Source organism: Bradysia coprophila, assembly GCF_014529535.1.
Source record: "Bradysia coprophila strain Holo2 chromosome X unlocalized genomic scaffold, BU_Bcop_v1 contig_173, whole genome shotgun sequence".
NCBI classification, from domain to species: domain Eukaryota; kingdom Metazoa; phylum Arthropoda; class Insecta; order Diptera; family Sciaridae; genus Bradysia; species Bradysia coprophila.
The window spans coordinates 2,146,241-2,168,776 of NW_023503302.1; the positions used below are offsets into that span (position 1 = coordinate 2,146,241).

Consider the following 22,536-nt stretch of genomic DNA (forward strand, 5'->3'; position numbering starts at 1 on the left):
GAAAGATAATGTAAGTGATTTTAAAGGGCGAATAGCTTTTCAGTAGAGAAGAAAATGAAGTAATAGAAATGAAGAGTTCTACATTAAAGGCTTTTGATACGACCAGGTGTTTCGTACGGGTCGGCGTTAGTTATGTTTTTTTTTTAATCTTTAAACTTCTACGACGTGGAATTTCCAATTGTATCCAAGGAATCGGTTAAATTTGCATTTAAAATGTTTGCCAATTTATTTGATTGAGTTTGCGGAATGTAATCAAAATTCGAGATCCTAAAAATGGTTCTGCTAGTTTCCAAGTTTTTTTTTAACAAAAAGAATCAGGTTTTAATTAATTAATTTTGGAGAACTACAGGCATATTCGGTGTTAATTATAGCACTGTAATATACCATCCGCCACCGGTTGAAAACATTTCGGTACATTTATGGTATTGTTGGTAATGAGCTGAAAGGTATTACCGGTATTGCACAGTTTGTATATGGAATTTCAACCTAACAAAAATGAAAAAGTCTGCTAGTCGGTCTACCAAAAAAATTGTGTTCGAAGTGTCATACCCCAGTGGTGAACAATTCGAAAACAATTTAAATGGCGACCCGAAATTCATTTGGATAAAATTGTTTTTCAGAGGTTCTTCCGAAAAATCAAATTAAATCACCGTCGTGATTGTACAGTTAATAATCCATTAACATTCGAGTTATCAAAGAAATATGTGCGTTTATGTGCTAGTCAATGTTTTATGTTCTGTTTGACACTCAAACAAAAAGAATTAATCTGTCGAAAGGATTTTGTAAGTGTTTATTTGTGTAAAAATAAGCTGCAATTGTTTGTGACCGCTAAGTGATATTTGAAAGTTTTTTAGTGTTCGCAATTATTTATATGTTTCAAACTAAACTGTGTCCTTGCTCAGACAATTTCAGTCTCGAGCAGACTTTTTTTTTCTTTTTTGATATTCTAACATCAAATGTATGTATATAGTGTACCATGAACGAATGTACTGATAAATGACGATCAGATGATCTCCCATTTTATTCAGATTATTACAAATCTAATCAGTGCCATTGATCAATCGGTTCTATTTCCCGTGAAACAAGTAAAAGACATTGTCGAATCCACGTATGAGTCGAGAGCCCTTTTTTTTCTTTATGTACCTGCAGACCGGAAAAAATCGATACTCGTAAGAAGATGTGGTCATTAAATGACAAAGTCGGTACGAAATTCGTCCCGTTTATCTTGTCCGTTCGTTATCTGGAAGAGAATTCTAAGCACCGCATATTCTAGATTTTTGAGAATTGTCTCCGCAAATGACTCATTTGCTGCATAAAATGGGAAATGGATGTGTATCAACAGGGTGTTCGGTCTGATTTTCACACAAAATATTCTATTCTATTTGCTTGCTTATACATTACCATGAATTTCATGTTCAATGCGCCAGCGCGCAATGACATTACTACCCTCCAGTCACATTTACAGAATAATTGAGTTTTTTTTTGTGTGTGGTCCGATCGTGGAATTCAATTTGTACATTTTTTAGTTAATAAAAATATTTTAATTGATTAGTGAACCGGTGGACGGTACAAAATGAATTAGTTGAATTTATAAATGGTTGAAAATTTGCGTGTAGTAGTAGCGTTCAATGGACAAATGTTTGGGGCTGTGTATTTTTGTGTGCGGTTCTAGCATTCGAAATTGAATTTAAAGTGAAATTAACTCAGCCTGGACAAAGTGAATATATACAAACATTGTGCTGAACATTTTTTTTTTCTTTCATATTCAATTTCTATCGCAGAATCTGTTGCTCAGCAATTCACTAGCAAATTAATGATTTTGCTTAGCCAATTGCGCTGTGCCTATATGCTTTAAAATTTGCCGAATATCACCAGGACTGTATATACATAAAAGCCTCGACATGTTAGATTACTACTCGGTTAACAGTCATTCATAAATATAGTTTTCACTGTTGTCTGTGTACGCTTGAGTAACCTTTATTGTTGTACGTCATGTACACTTAACGTAAACCCAGATTCCGATCTCCGATGTTAAATAATCTACGATTTGAACTGTCAGCTGCATTAGTGTGGACAGTACTTCACGTACTGTTCATCCTTCGTGTATCCACAATTGCGTCAGTACATCCTCGTAGTTTTGCTCGTTCAATTTTACCATTCTACGTACCTTTATCTCAGTCAATCCTTTGCTCGTAACTTTTCAACTTGAACATTTTCTTTTGCAATGTTAAATATTCACTCTATTCTTCGAACGAGTTTTAAAAATGAGTGTAGGTTTACCTGTTATATTTATGATTTGATTACCAAATCCGTTGACCATGTTACTCTTTATCAATCAGTCAATTTAACATATTCCGAGTCCTCTGCTCTCTTTTCGATACAGCAAAATGCACACCAATTGCCAATCTATCAAATGTTTATGTATTGAATTGCTACGCACTTTCTTTAACGTTTCTGTCTGCTGCTTATGTTCCTCGAAATTTTAATTTTAATTTTTCCAGAAAATACGACTACAATGAAGCAAATTAATGTGTCCGTTGTCGGTTTATCTGGCACCGAAAAAGAGAAAGGCCAAATTGGTGTCGGTAAATCTTGTTTCTGTAATCGCTTCGTCCGTCCGCTAACTGACGATTATTTCATCGATCACATATCCGTATTGAGCCAGGTAAATTGACACACACCGTTCGCAGCACCTGTGTAGCACAAATGTCTAACAACGAAAACAAAACAATTCTCCTTTACTTCTAGTCCGACTTTAGCGGTCGCATCGTAAACAATGATCATTTTCTCTACTGGGGGGATGTTCGTAAAACATCCGAAGAGGGCACCGAATATCTATTCCACGTTGTGGAGCAAACAGAATTCGTGGACGATGCCACATTTCAGCCGTTCAAAGTTGGTAAAATGGAATCATACGTGAAACGGTGCACAGCCTCGAAAATTGTGTCGGCCGAAAAGTTAATGTACATCTGCAAGAACCAGTTAGGCATCGAACGTGAATATGAACAGAAGGTGATACCCGACGGAAAGTTGACGATTGACGGTTTCATTTGTGTATTCGATGTGAGCCAAGTACCGAACAGATCGTTGGAGAAGCAAGTCGAATTTGTCAATAATATTATAACGACGGCAATGAAGAACAAAAAACCCGTGTTGCTGGTGACAACTAAAAATGACGAGGCTAATGAAATGTACATACGAGAAGCGGAAAAGATTTGCCAGCGTAAGGAGTACAAGGGTACTGTATTTATGGTGGAAACGTCATCGCACGAAGCAATCAACATCGATTTAGCATTCCTGTTGCTCGCACAAATTATCGATAAAGCAAAAACCCGAACCAAAATTACAACGTATCAAGAAGCTGCAAAGTCGCGCAAGGAACTTTTAGACATCAGCTCCGAAGCCGTGTCCCGATTAATTCGCTGCCAGATATCCGATTATCATACATTGTGGGTACAAGGCTCAAAGATGCTGTCCAACCACAAAGAATGGACCGATTTCATGGAACTGTTCGGCCAGGAAGCGGGTCAACGAATATTCCGACGCCACATAAAGAAATTGCGCGAAGAGAATGTATCACGTCGTCTGCACGCATACATGGACAATTTCAACGCAATTCTGCACGACATTGTGCCCGACTTGAATACGGTGAACATCGAAATCAACGGCGATTGGAATTCGGTGCGAACGTTCATGAAAAATCACATTGACTTTGAGCAATACTTTTTCGAGTGTGATCAGGCGCCGTGGACTGATTTGAGTGATGTTAGTGACTTGGAGGATGAGGCTCGCATACCGTTCGATGTGCTAGATACAACTGAGGCGGAAACGGTTTTCAAGAATCATGTGAACGCATTGCAACAGGAACAGAAAAGATTAGAGTGAGTACCACAATTTTGAATGTTTTGCTTGTTTTGCATTATCAATAGACATAAGACGTAGGGGGAGGGAGGAAGGTAAAATAATTATTTATTGTGGTCAGTGCGCTCAGTGGTTGACCGATGGGAAATATTTTTGATCTGTTTGAGTAGTACAAAGAGCTGTTGTTGACTGCTGGTTGTATCGAAATTCTGCTGGACCGTTATCTAGACAGGATCATTTAATTATAATTCGAAGTTTGCTTCAATATAAAGTATTGTGACCTTCGCCAATCATTTGTTATCGACAACGACGTCAAAAGCAAAAGATGACCTACGTCCGATTTGGTCTTATCTAGTAAAATGAATGTTAAGACAAATGAAGTACAAGATTCCTGTGTTAAGCACACATCGATACTTTAATGAAACTAATGTAAGGGATTTAATGCTTATAAAGCGATACCGTTTGTGTAAGCTGTTTACATGCAGCTGATCGCATAGAGCACTTTTTCCTTTCGACATTTTTCCCAAATACAAACGAACCGCCAATCACAAATTGTTCAAATTTCATTTTTTTTTCTTTAACATATAAAAAAATGACCTTACAATAGTACGCTGTTACAGTTCATTAACATGAATGCAGATAAAGGAAAAAACTACTAGGGAGATGGTCTTATCTGAAACTGATATATCGACAACCATAATATACTGCTCAATTCGACAGAACTCACATAAAGTAAATAAATAAAATCTGACGAGGCAGCAGTGCTATAATACGCATATACACAAACACAGGGATGAAACTTAGAAGACATTTTATTGTTGGTGCTTAGCACATTTTTGATTTTTGCACCAGCCCTGTTCGAAACTGAATGACCCGTTTTTTCGTAATTTTTCAAGTAGTTGAAATTTAGGCAACATCCGACTTCCGTTAATATTGACATTAGGCAATTTCCGAAATTCTCTGGTTTCCAAATGGTATTTTATGACAATTTCTATGTACGCATCGTACGATACACATAGGAACGAATTGCATGCACCATCATGCAATGTGCAGCGATATAAAATAAAAACGAATTGAAGATATAGATGAAAAGGGAAACTAACAAGAACAACAACAACAACAGCAGTAGCACGAAAAAAAACCACAACAACAACAGCAACAAATTCTATTTTATGTCGACTAAAGCGACCAAAGCTTAAACCTAAACGGTTTAACAATCTACAGTTTGTGCACTGCAAAAACATTTTGCTATTCTGCTAGGATTATGTAAATTTTGTTTCTTTGCATACCATTAAGGTCATTTTATATTATTTATTTTAAGAATATTAATTGCAGAGGGTATTGTCTTTCGTAAATGTGTATATGTGTATGCCCATTGTTCAAGTTTTGAAAGTAAATTACTGCACTTCTACAACAATATAACATCTGCATGAAGTGTATCTTGGTATGAGTTTTGTAATGGTTAATGTAAAATCATTTAGAGAAGCAAGAAAAAAAAACCGTCTGAATCTGCGAATAAACAAGCGCTTCCAGCAGACTTTTTTCAATGAACAGCATACTGAAACTTTAGCTTACATAATTTTCCAAAATATTCGGTTTGTACATCGCTACATTTCCATGGGACGTTTAAAAATGGCAAACTTTTACTAATCTTGGCAGGCTTAATTGGGTTAAATGAGGGATTTGACCGAAACAGGTCGCTAAATGTTCAAAAATGGATAGAGTTCAAGGGTACACCGAGAAATATGTGTCGAACAATGAAATTCTTCTCATGTTCGATTTTAGCAATTTATTGATTCCTCACATTTGAAATGAAGTGTCTGTTCAAAGGAAGGGAATATTAAATTCTGAAAAATTCCTTAATTTTTCTATCAATTTTGTCCTTTTCTCTAAAACGCGTCACTCTGTTGTTTATGTGGCCATTATTAATTGTTCTTCATACCTTCGATCTGAACCGATTAAATTAGGATTATAATTTTCGGGAATTCAATTCTCTAAAATAGGCAATAGCCGTTCAAGGACCTGCAAAATTTGTGGCTATTTTTGGATATCTCCGATAGGTTAATATGTTTCTAATTAGCTTTGCTATGATTTGATGCAAATTTTAGGGTTTAGCTGGCTTTTAATTCACATTGATACATCGTGAAAATTGCATTTGGTTTTTCGTCCATTTCACTAATATATTTTGTCATAGAACTGTGCGAGAAGAAGCCCCTGAGAAGCAAAGTTTGATCAGAAAACACATTTGATCTTTTCTAACTGCACCAACTTTCATTCTCAGGTCGAATTTTTATCGGACCCGTGAAGTTGATTGTCTTAACAAAAAATCAATTTCTATATCGCATCTGTATCAAGGCTGTAGAATCCAAAATTATGTTGCGAAAGTGATGAGATACACTCCGTTTCGATGAGGAAAATAATAAATTTGAAGCGCAATTGAAGAGGATTGTTCTAAGGCGATTAAGTTTGTGGGTTTATTAGAGTAACGTTATTCAAAGTTTTTCAATGTTCAACGACATAAATGTAGTATACTACCACAAAATGTTTAAATTGGATTTTAAATTTAATAAACTATCGTGTCTTCTTCCTAGTGTATACCAGTCTTAATTATACCAACGTTTATATAGAAGATTTTATGAGTTAAAAGCCGTCCTTTTTGTTGTATTGCAGAGTGATTTCGTAATTTTAAATCAATTTTTTTTTGAACGAAATGAATGGTTGAAAGCTTTACACTTTGTTTACCCGAGCAATTCATAAATTTCAAGGGTCGTCAGCATGATTGAAAATTCTACTAACCGAAAGTTATAATTTCGTTGAGTTCGTAAATTCGTTGAGTGAAAGAAATTTATTTCCGTTAATTCGGTAATGGGTTCCCTATAAAAAAACGTACAAACACACACTGTCGATAACGCTATTTGGATTACGAATTTTGATTGCTTGATTGCTGATAATGTTTTGTGGTTTCCGTTATAATAGTTCTGATATGTATTCTCGTAATGCCTGTACTTTGGCTGTACACGAATTATGTATATTCCTGATTGAAAAGATTTTTGAAACGTAAAACAACCTGCAATATAGCTTTCTATATCGAATTAGGTAAATTACACGTTATAATTTCTGTATCTCGATTATTTCATTATTTTGACAAACCGAAATCAATATACCCCACACCATAATCTGTTATTGGATCATTTGTGTAGGAAATTAATTTCGTTATTGAACAATTGTTCAGGAACAATGATGACGTTTTAATGCTGTCCAAGTTCACCAGAACATCGTGAACCGATTTATGCTTTAGTAGGAAGGTTAGAAAAGTTTTTTTTTTGTCGGGTAGCATAAGCTCTAGATGGCAATTTGTGTACCAAAGTTTATTCTGTAATAAAATTTCTAGTTTCGGAACTGTATAACCATTGAAAACATCACATTAGATGCGACTATAGTTTAAGATGCTACTCAACCAAGTTGTAAACTCCGAAAGTCCTTCTCATTCAGAGTAAATGTTTTGACAAAAATTAATTTTGAGAAATTCAGGTCAGTCTTCATTTTCTTAAACCACCTGCTAGCCTCAGAATCGTATGTATTCTTGTTTCAACCCCATATCCCTATAGCGGAATTTAAAGTGCGGAAAAGGTCCCACTTAAGGTCGTGAAAGTTAAATTAAATCTTTTAATGAAAGTGGTGAACGTAAATGGTAATGATGTTAGTCGGTATCACTGACTTCCCGGTGCACATATCTCTGCTACTGTAAAGGTTATCTGTGAGGTTAAAACGGTCATAACTTTAGGTTAAAATATCAAATTGAATCTGCCAGCTTGCTTATTTTTAGTTTTAGTCTTTACGGCAGCAAAAACATATGAAAAAAAAGCTTCTGACACCAACTAACAACCATGTTATTTACATCCATTGTTGGAACCCACTGAAAAGACAATTGAACATATATTCCATGTCCTGGCAATTGACCTGCTCAGAGCCGGTACCACTACGGGATTTAATTTGGCTAGAACCAACGCACTTCAAGCAAAAGTGATCATAGTCGACAGCTACCAAATAGAGTACTTTTTTGTATGAAACTGTTTTTTACAGTGTTTTACAGTTGTATGACACACTGTCCAGTTTCAGTACCCTATTTAGAGGACCAATCATGCTTGAAGTGCGTTGCTAGAACACGTTGCCGGTTATTGCCACTTGTCAACTTTAGGCACACCGGAAACATTTGACTTTTGATTTTTAGAAATTTATTTGGAGGTATTCCTCGACTCCCTTAGCACTTTCCGGCGTGCCTAAAGTGCCTGCTCGAGCATTATCCCCTACATGCTAAAAAAGCGATTTAGCAACCATGCGTGACGTCATAAACAGTTATCGGTTTGACATTCGTTGATCATTTTTTCATGAGATTTGTATTTCAGGAAGGCACGCTGTTTAAGGCGCAATAACCTCTTATAACTAAATAATTTCAACAAACTAACACCGATTCCCATTGGCTGTTACTGTTCAGAGAAACCTAAAAATGCTCCATGAATCTGATGTCAGTTAGCTTTGAGTCCTTCTCTGAGAAATGTTGGTTTGCATTTTCTATAATCATTCATCGATCACAGTTTCACATTTCAATCGGCTTAAGAAGGAAACTTTCTCAACTGTTTACTCGAATTTTAGTTGTTGAACATTGTGCGGGTGGTGAGGGTGAAGAAAAAGAAAAGTACAATTTCAACGATTTCAACCGTCCTACATTCGTCTTCTAAGTTTTACAGTTTTTATACAATCGAATCTTCGAATTGTATTCATTTTGTCCACATATAATTTGCCTCTAAATAATTTTTCAATCATTGCAATCATTCGCTCTATTAGGATGCCGAAAAGGTAACGATTGATTGATACGCAGACTAATTTTACCATTGAAAAACACAATTACATTGCCAAATCTGTTTGTTTGCTTTCCAGATGGAAGAAACAATTCAAAAAACTCTTAGAGGAAGCAGGATACGTCACACCCGGTAAGCAGTTGTCCGAAGTGCGTGTACTGTTTATGGGTCGTGAATGTTTCGAAGCGTTGTCCGAACATGATTGCCAACAGATCTACGATAATCATCAGAAAGAAATAGTCGACAAAGCAAAACACAATTTCCAAGAATTACTGCTGGAGCATGCGGATCTGTTTTATCATTTTAAAAGTATTGAACCATCTGGGACGATAACACAGGATGATATTAAAGAGATAACGGACGTGCTTCAGGAGGATATTAGGTATGCTGGTTGGAAATGTGTGAGTTATGGGGCAAATCAAGTCACACAAAAAAATCTTTGAATCATGCAGGTTTAAAATGTTGGATCGTCTGGACCAAGATCGGAAGTTAATGTTGTTTCAACACTTGGGTTTTGTTCACTGTCCGATACGGGAGCATTGCCCAGCATTTCCGAATTGTATGGACGCATTGATTGAACGAATTATTAGCGCTAAGCGAACTCACAGGTACAGTAGTGCAAATATTGAATTGGACTCCGACTGTTTAACCATAAAAATTACCTCTGCAGCCTATCCAAAAATCAATGGAAATCGTCATCCATGCAGTCCAACGATAACATCTTGAACTTACTGATTCTGGGTTCGGAACACTTAGCTAGCGATATTATCAATGAAATTTGTTTAAATTGTGGAGACGATGGCGAATACATTTACGATGGTCAGGCCTACTACTTGCAGACCCAAATCATTAACGGTGACATGGAATCGTTTAAGAACATTGACTTCCAGTCGAGCGGCCTGGTTTGCATATATTCCAACCAAATGTCATCGGAATATTTGAAGGACAGCATCGAACGAAGTTTGTTGTGTAATTTGGAATTGGAAGATAAGTTTGAGAGTTTGCCGCTGGTGTTGGTGTATCAGCCAGAGGATCAGAAAGACGATGGTGAAATGGAACTTTTACGCGCGGAGGGACAACAGTTAGCTGAGATGTAAGAATTTTGAATTTCTGCCATTTCGGGCTGCCGTTAAAATGCAATCTTTCTGCAGGCTTCATTGTCTATTCATCGACACATCACTAAATTTCTACCATCACCGACAATCGCAGCATCAGAACTACATCTACGACATTCTGAATCATTTGATCGAGTGCATTCGTATGGGTGATCCGAAGAATGACGAACGTTATTTGCAAGGCTCGCCCGATATTCGGATAATATTGTGCATGTTCTGCGGCGATCCGTTTTCGGTGGAAAGTGTGTTGGGGCCAATTATGTCGGAACCATCATGTCAATTGTCTGGAGATCGAAGCATCATATTCGAAACGTTTTTGGGCGACACGAAGCGGAAAATTGAAGTCATCATGTCGTCGTACCATGGCGCGAATGCATTCCGCGATGAGCTTGTACACGGATTTATACTGCTTTTTTCGACGAAACGGCGAGCATCATTGGCAACGTTAAAGTGAGTTTTTGAGGGTTTCTGTTTGATGTTACAGTGAAAGGTAATCTTTGAATCAATCGCAGCGCTTTTTCAATGAACATACCAAATTTACCGATGCAATTACTTGCCATCACCGATAACGGAGGTGCGAATGCTTTCTTCAACAATGATCTATGCCAAATGTTAATTACCGAAGGAAATGCCATTGCCGACAAATTACGAGCTCATTTTATGACGTCAGCAATTGGAAATCAGTTAAAATGTAAGTCATTGATTGCGGTATCCTTCTTGTCTGTCTGTAACTACAATTTATGATTGTCAATTTATCCCCGTTCACAGTCGCATTTTACACACCATTTTTGAAAGAAGTGTGGGAAAAGAAGCCCGAAATTGAACAAGCATTCCATATGGAGGAACCAGTGACACTCGATTCCGGCGAAGGAACGCTCGAACATTCGATGCACCAATTGCCGCAACCGCCGCCGCGCCACGAAAGTTATATGTTAAAAAATACGGCCGGTACCGATGGGTCGGGTAGCGAGAATTATGAACATCTGCCGACGAGATCGATGAATTCATTAAACGGTCCGGATGATAACTTAAAATTTAATTTGAATGACAATAGTGAGAAATATCCACATTTGTACATGTTAGGTGAAAAAGATATGGGCATTGATGATACGTATATGAACGACGATGACAAAGATGATAAGGCGAGATTGCTGCATCAAGGTATGATTGTTACGATTTTTGTTTTTGTTTTTGATTTTCCGTTCATTTTGTTTCATCCTTTTATGTTCCTCATTCATATTGTAAATAATCCACATTCCATTCTGGTAAATGAAGCATTCATTCGTCAGCCCATCCACATTATCCTTCATGTGTACAAATTTAGATATTTTTTTTTGCCGTCTCTCTTTTGTTTTCACCCGAAAAGACAAAACCATTCTCGACGACCTTTTTTTGTTTGTTTCTTTCCTTCAATAGGCTTTCAGATTTATCCACCACCAACTACTCCACCCGAACCAGCCCCTCCAGATCATCATATGGCACCGTCGTCGATGATGCGACCGTACAAGGGAAATATGGTGTCAGCGTCCCAATCGAGTCTTGACGACATAACATGTAATCCATTTTTGATGGTCACAATGCACCAAAAATTTGTCCTTTTTTTTCTTTGATTCCGGTTTTCATTTTCGTTTCGTCGGATTTTGATTCTTTTACGTTGCTCGATTAGTAGAAGTCATTTGGCATCGTCGAACTGAACTCATTTGACAATTTGTCTCTGTTTTGGTCACAATTTTTCATCTACGAAGCAATCTAATGTGAAAGTATAGTTTAGTCGTTTCAATTACGTCGAGGAGCGTCTTCCAACCTTCAATGTTTGTCGTATTGAAAAATTTTCTCGACGATGGTTTTCATTACCAAATTGAAACACTTAACAGGGAAATGTACAGATTATGAGATGATCCAACTCACCCTTTTAGTAAATAAAAAAAAAAATCCACTTGATAAACATTCATCTAGTGGTTGTCTTTGTCTCGTATTTGTGCGCATTTTCAAGTACGCAAATACTCGAGAAAAAAAAGTAAATAAATATATGCGAACCACGAGTCATATATCTATACTAATGCTTTATTCATTACATTGCCTAACAATCAACATAATGAGTTCATTTGTTCCAATTGACTGATTTTTTTTATTCATCATTTCGTATATTGCATAATAATTTGCTTTTATCGTTTTTCTGTTTAGCATGGTAATGGGTTAGAATTTTTACATGTTTGAATTTTGTTTATATTTGTAGTCCTACACGTTAATAACAAATCTAATGAAACAAAGAAAATATTTTTAGTTTTATTTTGCTATTTTAATCAGACTTCGATAACATCTTTAATATCACTAACACTAAACATTTCTTTCATGCTTTTTACCAATAAATTGTTCGGCTATTCTGCAGCTGATGTTAGCGGCTCGAAGGATTCTTTAACGACTCATGATTCAGGTTATTGGACTTTTTATTAAAAAGATATTAAAATTTTGTTTTTTGTTTCTGTGGATTTTTATTTAAATTGGTTGTTGCAAGTGTAACGTTATGCAATCTAAATTTTATTAACTGGCGATGGCGATACGCACTATTAATTTTGGTATAACCGCGACATTTTACAATTAAATTGTTTTGTTTGTTCTTAGCCCAGGCGCTTGAAATGTTCGATTTTTGGAACATGTCTATCCTACTCGCTCTAACGACTTCAAATTATATTTGTCTCACTCGCACTTATGGCAATTTAAAGTGAATACTGACCTTTTGCACTCTCGAATCAAAACAAAAATTCTCATGATCTAATACGCTCAATTGATGAATTTGCAGTGATAATTTTTATTAAAAACATTTTCCTAAATTTTCACGAAATTCTCCTGAATCTCCTAAATTTTCTAAATTTTGCCTAATTTTCCAAAGTTTTCCCGATTTTCTTCTCTAAATTTTCCAACATTTTACCGAAAACATTTGTTGCAAAAATCAAGGACAATAGAAAGAGTGGGAAAATTCAAGAAAATTTAGAAAAAAGCACCCACCAAAATTACATTCTTATAATGAGATCAGCTTACACTTATGTGAATAACGGCCATCAGCTACAGACCAACGTAACTTTTAGAATGAACACAAGTTTACCAGCAAAAATAGCTAAAGCTTCCAACAAACGAGCATTCAAAAAGTTTCTCCTCTTTACGTTGGTAGAGAGAAGAGAGAAGAGAGAAGAGAGGTTCACATTGGTGTGGCAGTTTACTTTTCGGTATTTCATCGATGATCAATCCTTTCAAAAAAAAAACATTGAGTTGATTTGGGTGCCTTTACTACTACATGATGAGCATGGACATAATTTTGGACTCTCAATTTTCCTTTTTCGTAAATCAAATTCCCTGAAAAATACGTCATTCAGTTGTAAATATTAGACGAAGTTCTTTATTGTCATAAAGGTCTATCCTACAAAATGAGCGAAAAACTTCATCCTCACAACTTTCTAATCGCCATTCAATAATTCTTCATTAATCGACCGCCTTTCCCCCTTTCATATTTTCTTTCATTTTCAATCATGAAATTTGCATTAAATTGTTGACTAGACATTCGGTGGAAAGCGACTTTTTCATAAAACTTTTTATTACGTGAGTAACAGTCACGAACTTTATTAATAAAATTGTTCTGTGGTCACATATCAGGTTGGCTAGATGATGGATTGTTTATTCAAAGAGATAATGATAAGTCGCGTGAAGGATCCGGTCGACGAAACATTTTGTGGAATAATTTCGGATCGCATCATGCATTTACAACGGGTCGCCAGCAACGAGCAAACGAAACGAATTTCGGCAACAAAGTGCGCCCGAAGGGTCCTAGTCAAACATTAAAGGTAACTATATCGACGAGCATTGTTGGCATTACAATTTCATAATGGAAATTCATTTCTCATTTGCCAAATTTAATCGAAACAGCAACCTGGCAAGCTAAATCTCAAAAACTTTGCGATTGTCAACGAAGCTATTGCTCGCATGAATGTCAACAGCGACCATAATCCAGAAGGTGAAGACAAAAAATTTCGAGTTTATAATAAAGCATTTAAATTTGAAAATGCCCCCCTTGCTGCTCCCGAAGACGATTCCGATGATTTGGCCGAGTATGCACAAGTGAAGGATGAGTACGGTAATGATCTGGTCGAACAGAACATGTACACTTTTCCGCACGATGGAACGCCGAACAAATCGAAAATTCGCCATAGACGTGATAACAAAGGACAAAGTACTGATATAGTTTTCATGCTTTTACACAATCACACAGACACCAAAAATTGTTTTTTTTTTGTTTGTTCCCAAACTCAAATTTTTGTTGTTGCTCACCTTACACGAACATGCGTTGACACAATTGCGTTAATTTATAGTTCCGTTTTGTCTCTTTCCTATTCAATAGAATACTCAGAAACGGACAGTGAATCAAGTTCATCCGAGCGAAAGAATACACGAGGCTATGACGGTTACTATAAAATGAATCGAACCAAAACACAGACAACACACAAGCGTATGCGAAAGAAACGTGCCGCTATACCGGTGCAACCGCCAAAGGTACCATTCGGAACATATGTTCAACCGCCGGAGATTCCGATGCTTTATCAGAAAATGAAAACTGATAAGAAATCGACTGGTATTGAGAAGGGTAAGTGCCGTTTTACTACAAACACCGAAAAGATGACAAAAAACTGGTGTTGTAAATTCGCCATTTTTGCAGGCAAATCATTGTGCACAGATGTTCAGGAAGAGGAATCCATTGATGTATCTTCACCACGAGACAATAATTCTCCAATCGTAAGTTGAAAAACCAAAAAAACTCCCGTTTCCGTCTAATTAAAGTCAAAGCAAAATCCCACTCTAAAACAGTTCGGAGTCGTGCCAAAAGTGGTCAAGGAAAACGACAAAGACAAACTAATCGACCGAAAGCGTGATAAACAGAAATCCCAGAAAGAGGAAGAAAAACTGGACAAACGCCGAGCCAAAGAAGATGCAGCCAAACTGCGAAAATTGCAAGACAAAGAGAAGGAGCAAGAGAAGAAAATGAAACGAAAATCCAAACAAACGGGTAAATCATCGGATTTGGCTAGCGGTAGCAGTGGAATGCCCGAATTCGTACAATCGGAAAAGAATCTGATTCCACTGTTTCTGGAACAGTGTGTAGAGTTTATCGAACAGGAAGGTCTAGATTCGGAGGGTATTTATCGGGTGCCCGGTAATAGGGCACATGTGGATCTTTTGTATCAAAAGTTACAAGAAGGTTCGTATTCCGCTTTTGAGATGAGCAGATAAGCAAGCATAGGGACTCTGTCGAATAAAATTTTCTTTTTTTTAATTTTTCAGAATCTAGCATTGACATTGAGGCTCTCGACATTCCAGTGAATGCAGTCGCCACTGCTCTGAAAGATTTCTTTTCCAAACATCTTCCGCCCCTATTCGATAAAGATCTTATGAGTGAATTAGAAGAAATTGCCGGTAAGTTTTGATTGTCCGTTAACTCTCTACCGAACATCTGATCAACATAATTATTATACGTGTCAACAGCTTGCATAAGTAGTTCCAGAGGGTTGCCATCCACAACACTCAATATGGAGGTTAAAACTGATAGAAGTTGTCGATTATTAGCGTTAAGAAGTTTGTTGAATAAGCTTCCTCCGTATAATTTTTCAATTCTGAAGTACATCTTTCAACACTTTGTGCGGTAATTTTGGAACGAAACGATCACGATATACCGTAGGTCATTAAAACAACACTTTTTATCTCTCCCATTTCCAGTGTATCCGAAAACTCAAAACTCAATAGCATGGACAGTAAAAATTTAGCAATTTGCTGGTGGCCAACACTAATACCCATCGAATTCACCGACATGGGACATTTCGAACAGTTGCGGCCATACTTGGAGGACATTGTTCAAACAATGATCGACCAATATCCGTTCTTGTTTTGTGGTAAAGAGGCATTCGTTATGGTGTAATTATTTCGTTGTTTTTTTGGGGGATCAGTTTTTCAACAATTTTTTTTTTTAAATCAAATTCACCGGTAGGTATCGTCGTGATTATTTTGTTTTATTCTCTGATTTATCCGATTTTCGTAGAAGATATACGGTTGTTAGTCAGTAAAATATTGTAATTACCCCGTCTCAATGTCAGAAAAAAAAAAAGTTTAAGAAAAAAAATAATTTTTAATGAAAACAAAAAGTAAAAATAAAATAAACAAAAGAAAAAAATAATTAAATTTTACAATCAACTTCGGTAGTAGTTGTGATTTGATAAAAGACATTAAAACTCATGAAAAAAGAACCATGCTTCCAATGAATGACAGTAATTCACCAGAATATTTCTGTTTCTCAAAATATATATTTTTCGTACGACTCGACGTGAATGTGGATCAGTTTTTATTTGATGTATCGTCAAAGACAATTTGCTTCCCTTCAATCACATCAACATGAAATCATCATCAACAAAAAAGAAATTCAATTAAAAAACCGAAACGAAAATTCTTATTTCCGATACGCACAATTGTATTATCAAACTAGGCTGGAAGTAAATGACATTTTCCAAATTAAATTAATTTGACCCGATCGAATCGTTCAACAGGACTCAGGCGATGATTCGCTTTTAAAAACTCCCAGTATGAAATCAATACCCAGTGACGATTTTACTCAATTACATTGATTAACTCGAAATGAGCTAACACAAGGACATGATATGGATCTAGCTTTTCTTTATCGAATTTTGTTTATTGTTTAAGACAGTACCATTGTTGCTTTATAGAAACCCAGAATCCACATCCGGCACAATATTGTTACGCTGCCCTAAACGACAGATGTTTGTTCTGGCACTTCTCTGTGTAAATGCCAAGGATGTGTCCAGATTCTGTGTGAGCCAGCTCACGTCGTATATATTATATAGTGACGACTGATGAAACATGATTGATACAGTGGCACATGAAGAATAAAACGTAAAAATTAATTTTTATTTTAAGGTTGGTCTGTCGTGACTGGTTGAAACATCGATTTCTTTTTATATGCCGCCAATACCGTTCTATAAAACAGTTTGGATTTTTGGTTTCTCTATTCGTTTTAAGAGCGCCCACTCCTTGGCAAAATTCTAGCCTACATTTGTGCGCAAAAATATTCGTTTTTTGATGATTTCTCTGAACGAAAGTCTTTTTTTGAAAAAGTAAAACCATTAAAGCATGCAAAAATGTGTTACTTTTAATGCAAAAATTGGTTTGTGGTCGATAACTTAACCCACTTGGAGAAGCCTTTGCAAAACACATAAATTTACACATTGCAAAGGTCTCTCCAAGTGGACTAAGTTATCATCCACAAACCAATTTTTCTTTTAAAAGTAACACATTTGTGCATGCTTTAATGGTTTTACATTTTTCGAAAAAAGACTTTCGTTCAGAGAAATCATCAAAAAACGAATATTTTTGCGCTCAAATGTAGGCTAGAATTTTGCCAAGGGGTGAGCGCTCTTAATACACGATGCCTATCCTCAGCCATTCTATCTATTCAAAACATTTTTTTTTCGTAAACGGTTTTGTACAGTGAGATTAAACATTAAGGTCACACCTGCATGTTTCTCCTTGAGATGGTCGTTTTTCATACACATTCCCCATGTAAACGTAATTCTCCTTCTACACGTACGATTGAATTAAGTCAAAACGATCTGCTGGTCGAACCGCAAAAGTGTAACCCTAATGTTGAATCTCACTGTCAAAGTAAAACAGAATGGCGTTGCTGTCGATCCGTGTGCTTTAAGAGGAACTAATATGAACATGGAACTCTAGATCGAATCCTTGCAATCCTCGAATGGACGATGTTCGGGTTCATGTTTCACCATTTTTTTTTCTCTTTTAATTCAATTGGCTTTCCGATTATGATTACTGTCCAGCCAGTCACACTTAAATTACGAATTACATTGAAATTGGAAGATTCACAAACAAACACAGAAACAAAAAACATAAAATGCAAAACTGACTTCAATAATATCTTATGATTACTGCTTGTCTGTACATAATAATAACCAAAAGAAAAAGAAAACAAAACAAAGCAATTCCTCGGTGATCATAATGCACAATCAATGAATTTTAAAGTGCACAAAAAAAACCATTAAACACATTTTCTATGTACTGCTGTTAATTAATTATTGTGGAACCAAGCGCGCCATAAATGAATGATTAAAAAAAATTAAATAAATTTGAATGAAATAACTGAACTAATAAACGAAATTAAATTAAAACTTTTCAGTTCGCTCATCGATATTCTCTTTTTATGCCTCTTTGACTCGCTCCTTCTTTGACTTCTTTTCTTTGAAATATTTTTTTTTTTTACTTGGACTCCATTTTCGGCTACATCATTCTTTCGATAGAAGTAGCGCACTGATTTGCAATAATTTATATCATCCACAACGAAATTAATTCAAGTGTCCGTCCATGAAAGATACTTCAGGATAAAATTCACTTTATATTTTACATATCAATGAAGTTTGGTTCGCTTCATACAATTTTAGCTGGAATATTTGAACTTTTGCGTCTTAATAACCTAAGTTTAAAGAGAATTATAAAATGAAAATGGACAATAGTGTCGCATTTTACTGTCGTCAGTTTGTTATTTTCGTGTGAAGAATCCTTCACACATAAATGTATGAACGATTCTTCACACAAAAATGTATGGAAACATCAACTTATATATACTAGAATATCCATGTTAATAGGTAGTCGAATATTGTTGTAGCGATTTTTTTTAAGCTTTAATAGAAATTGTGTTTGTACCATTTCGATATTTCGATTTCCTTGATTTTACCCATTACTACCACAGCGCGGCCCAAATTAAATCTTTGATTCGTGAAGAGAATATCGTTGAGCTTTTGTCAATAATTACATATTCTTTGAAATGGGTTCAGTAAAACGAATCCGAAGTTTTGTTCTCCTCTATTGTAGTTTAAGGTTCTCTAAATACTGCCTTGATGGAAAAATAAATAAAATAAATTGAGAGATTGGTCAGTCGAAAGAATCTTCATGTCAGAACGTAAACGGAATCTTTTGTGTGTGTAAATGTGAACTTATTGCTCTCGTAAATTAGTCGATTGAAATGTTAGGCTACCACAAAATCATAGAGGTACTATATATGCAGTCGTATAATTGTTTTGCAATACGCTTCAGAAACGCAAATTGTACGCTTCTCACACGTGTTGTAGCTTTTGTGCCATTTAATGCGTAGCTCTGAGAATTTATTTCGTATATCGTCTCTTTAATTGTTAAGGTATGCCGGGTATGCTATAGTGAGAGTTTTTTCGGTTCGCGGTTAGGTTGATAGATCTGAAGTGAAAACTGGAAATGTCGTCAGACTCTACTCAGATCACTAAAAACGATGGCTTCTTGTCTGCTACGCTCAAAAGTTCTAAAATTGATAGTAATTCCATATGTTTCGCGAAACAAATTTTCGGTTCATGTTGCATATCAACGTTCGTGCTTATACCCACGGTCACCTATCCAAAAGAACCTTAACATGGATTTTCGTCCTGATCGGACGTTAGGATTCCATTTTAAGTTAAATTAAAATTGTATTAGTGTTAGCGCGACAAAACTGTTTGTATCGCTCGCACCAATGTAATTTACAATCAAAATCTGTAAGGTTTTCGGACGCGTGGCTGATACATGAAATTTGTCACCATTTGTCAAGTAAAAATCAGCCAAATGTAATGGTATACCATGAGAAAGATTACGCGATTAGATTTTCCGACTTACACCAAAATTCCTATTACATTTGTTGTAATTCATGATGGGAATCGTTTTGAATCGTCGTTCGCTTGGAATACGTTCATGAATAATCGTACTTATCTGTAAAAAATGAATTCCTGGAATGTTCATTCAGAGTCAAATCCTTAAGCTCCCATAAAATAACCATCGCAATATTTGTAGGCCATTTTCTTGGTATCGGGGAATATGACACACTGTGACAAAAGAACGCACTTTTAAACTACGTAAAAGGCGAACTCGCACACGCAAGTTTATTGCTCCAAATGCTTTTTAGCCGTGTCATCGACTTAATGACTCCTTTTACAAAATGTTGATATCGAAAAATCGTGTGCGACTTCACCTTTTACGTAGTTGAAAAATGCGTTGTTTTAGCACCGTGTGTCAAATTACCCCACGCCATTTTCTTTTCTAAAATATTTTTTTAAATATCGGATGAGTGCATCTTAATGAACGTTTTCGTTTTAAAAATAACGAACTAATGCCACCAGTTACATCAAATCTACATTTTAACTTTATTCTACACGCTACCTTTGTTTCAATTTTTTTTTGTGGTAATAGTGAGAATATTAACCTTAAATTGTGAATGGAAACGAATTGAATTTATTTAAAAAAAAAAGTCAAAGGAGATGATAAAATTTAACATAAAGAAATTAAATTGAAATGTATAAGCTACGGAATCTTTGAAACACGTACCTCTATGGCCATAATCTATTTATTTTTATTGGTTTATTTTTAAACTGCTAACTGATGAAATGGTTATATATTTATCTGAAATATATATGTATATTGGAGAAAAGAAAAGATGAAAAAACAATACAAAAAAAAAGAATAGTGAAGAATATAATTATAACTGATGTGTTTTATCCTAATAATATATTTTAATATCAAAATTGAAGTGGAAAGAGATGAAGAGATGAAAATAAGATTTTATTTTAATATATTAGAATTTTTTAGATAAGGAGAAGAAGCAGAGAAAAAAAGCAACAAAAAAAATCGTTTATAAGTTAGGACGAGGAGGAAAGACAGAGAGTGAGAGACAGAGAAAGTAACACGAGATCGGTAAATTATTTTATTTATCAAATTTAGAAATTTACGAAAATGGGGAGTGTAAGAGTGGAAGTAGAGGTTGACGAAGAAGAAGAAGAAAAAAAAACAATTAATGTAAAACAAAAAATTAAATTAAAATTAAAAAAATAATAAAATTATGACATGAAAAATTTAATGAAAAAAAAAACTAATTATTGTTGTGTTAAAAAAGGTTTATTTATTTTTCATAATGTTGTGTAGACGTTTGATTTTTCATTTTTATTTTGTTCGTACACATAAAATATTGGGAGATTCACACACCGAACAACAAACAAATTCATAGAACAAAAACAAAGAAGATGAAAAAACGTTGATGACAACAATTTTAAATTAAAATAAAAAACGAAATACACCAATTAAAAAAAATCCAAGTTCGAATAAAATCCGAGCGGCCTAATATGACGAAACCTACTAATTTAAAAGAAGAAGAAGAAGATGAAGAAGAAGACGTAAACGTGATTTTAATTGATGGGTTTAATTGACGGATAAGTTTTTCTTTTCGTTATTCAATGAATGAGTGAGATTAGTTTTTGTGATAAATAATAATTTTCATTTCGTTTTTGTTACGTACTACATTAGAGTGTCGCTGCAAACAAATTATTCCAAACTAAACAAAGAAAATCATTTGAAATTTTAGAGAAACGGAGGAGAATCTCTTCCACATGAAAATCTCCCATTTTCCTAGTTATTGACAAAATAAAAATAAAAATCAAATTAAATTAATAAATTATTATTAAAAAAATGAAAAAAAAACATGAAAAAATGCTACTAAGTGTCATATTTGAGAGTATTAATAAAAAAAAATACTTTTTATTATAATTGTGAATCTCGCCCACCCTTTCCCCGACAAAGTAAAAAAAATAATAAAAATTTGACCCGCCCGCCCTCTTCAAATGAAACTAAAAAATAAAATAAAAATACAACACACGCTCACACACATTTTGAAACAACCAAAATCGCACTTTTTTAAAAATAAAATGAAATAAAAACTATGATTGAAAAAATATGAAAGAAAAATACTCAAAAAATAGTATTAAAGAAAATGAAAAAAAAAAATAACAAAAATTAGAAGTATTTCGTAATAATATTTTTAACAAAGACTTTTATAAGAACAGAACAACATAAAATTAAAAATACAAAATATTTATGATATAACGCTACCATGCAAAAAAAAAGTGGAAAAACAAAAGAAAATGGAAAGGTAAATTTACAACAGAAAAAAAAAAGTTTTTTCTTTCAGTTTGTTTTTACAACAAAAAATTTTCGAATCGAGTACTGCGTAGACTTTCATTGCGCATGATTTTTTTACCATCAAGTAAAACTAAAAAATAGAAAAAAACAACTGCAGACGAAAGTAATGCGCGCATGATGAGTTTTTTTTGTAAACGAAAAAAAGATGTTAATAATTAATGTCGAAAAATATGTCACATTATTCCAAGTTGGTGTAAATATTATTTTCCAATCATGTTTGCTATATTGTATAAATGTGTACTAAAAATAAAAAAAATTGAGTAAATTTTAACGTATCGGACTTTTTGTTATGTAATCATTTACGCATTTACTGTACCCTACACTTTACGAATTTATACGGTTCGCAAGATTTTTCCACATAAAATTTTTAGCACATCAAACATTCTCTTCTAAATCGATGGATGACTTGGAACTTTTGCTAACACTACCTTCGTGATTAAGTTGGAGGTGGCTCAACCGGTTTTTTCCTATCCTAGTACTCTCGACAAAACGTATAAACAAATACACAGTTACAGGTAGACATTGACAAGGCTCATTTTAAGAATGGAAATTCTTGTAAAATTCGTGAAAATTATCAAAATAAAGTTCAAAATAATTGCGGCTTGTCAACT

At 34.9% G+C, this 22,536-nt stretch overlaps 1 protein-coding gene across 20 annotated transcripts; it reads left to right on the forward strand.

Annotated features, from left to right (window-relative positions):
- Nucleotides 1-548: 548 nt before the first annotated feature.
- Nucleotides 549-16,257, forward strand: LOC119068052 (rho GTPase-activating protein 190). 20 transcript variants are annotated; one of them, XM_037171432.1, is made up of 22 exons: nt 550-782; nt 2,502-2,665; nt 2,749-3,881; nt 8,707-8,718; nt 8,800-9,102; nt 9,173-9,328; nt 9,391-9,813; nt 9,872-10,285; nt 10,348-10,526; nt 10,604-10,849; nt 10,919-10,996; nt 11,252-11,389; nt 12,225-12,269; nt 13,484-13,671; nt 13,754-13,841; nt 13,914-14,057; nt 14,226-14,468; nt 14,541-14,617; nt 14,690-15,080; nt 15,164-15,295; nt 15,365-15,521; nt 15,596-16,135. In XM_037171432.1, exons 2-22 carry the CDS (start codon nt 2,516-2,518, stop codon nt 15,792-15,794), a joined length of 4,896 nt encoding a protein of 1,631 aa, XP_037027327.1. In that variant the 5' UTR covers nt 550-782; nt 2,502-2,515; the 3' UTR covers nt 15,795-16,135. The 20 variants fall into 20 exon arrangements, with proteins under 20 accessions (XP_037027329.1, XP_037027327.1, XP_037027338.1 ...); XM_037171443.1 differs by lacking the exon at nt 8,707-8,718 and having other exon boundaries at nt 14,669-15,080; nt 15,596-16,257; XM_037171439.1 differs by lacking the exon at nt 11,252-11,389 and having other exon boundaries at nt 14,669-15,080; nt 15,596-16,114.
- Nucleotides 16,258-22,536: the final 6,279 nt, after the last annotated feature.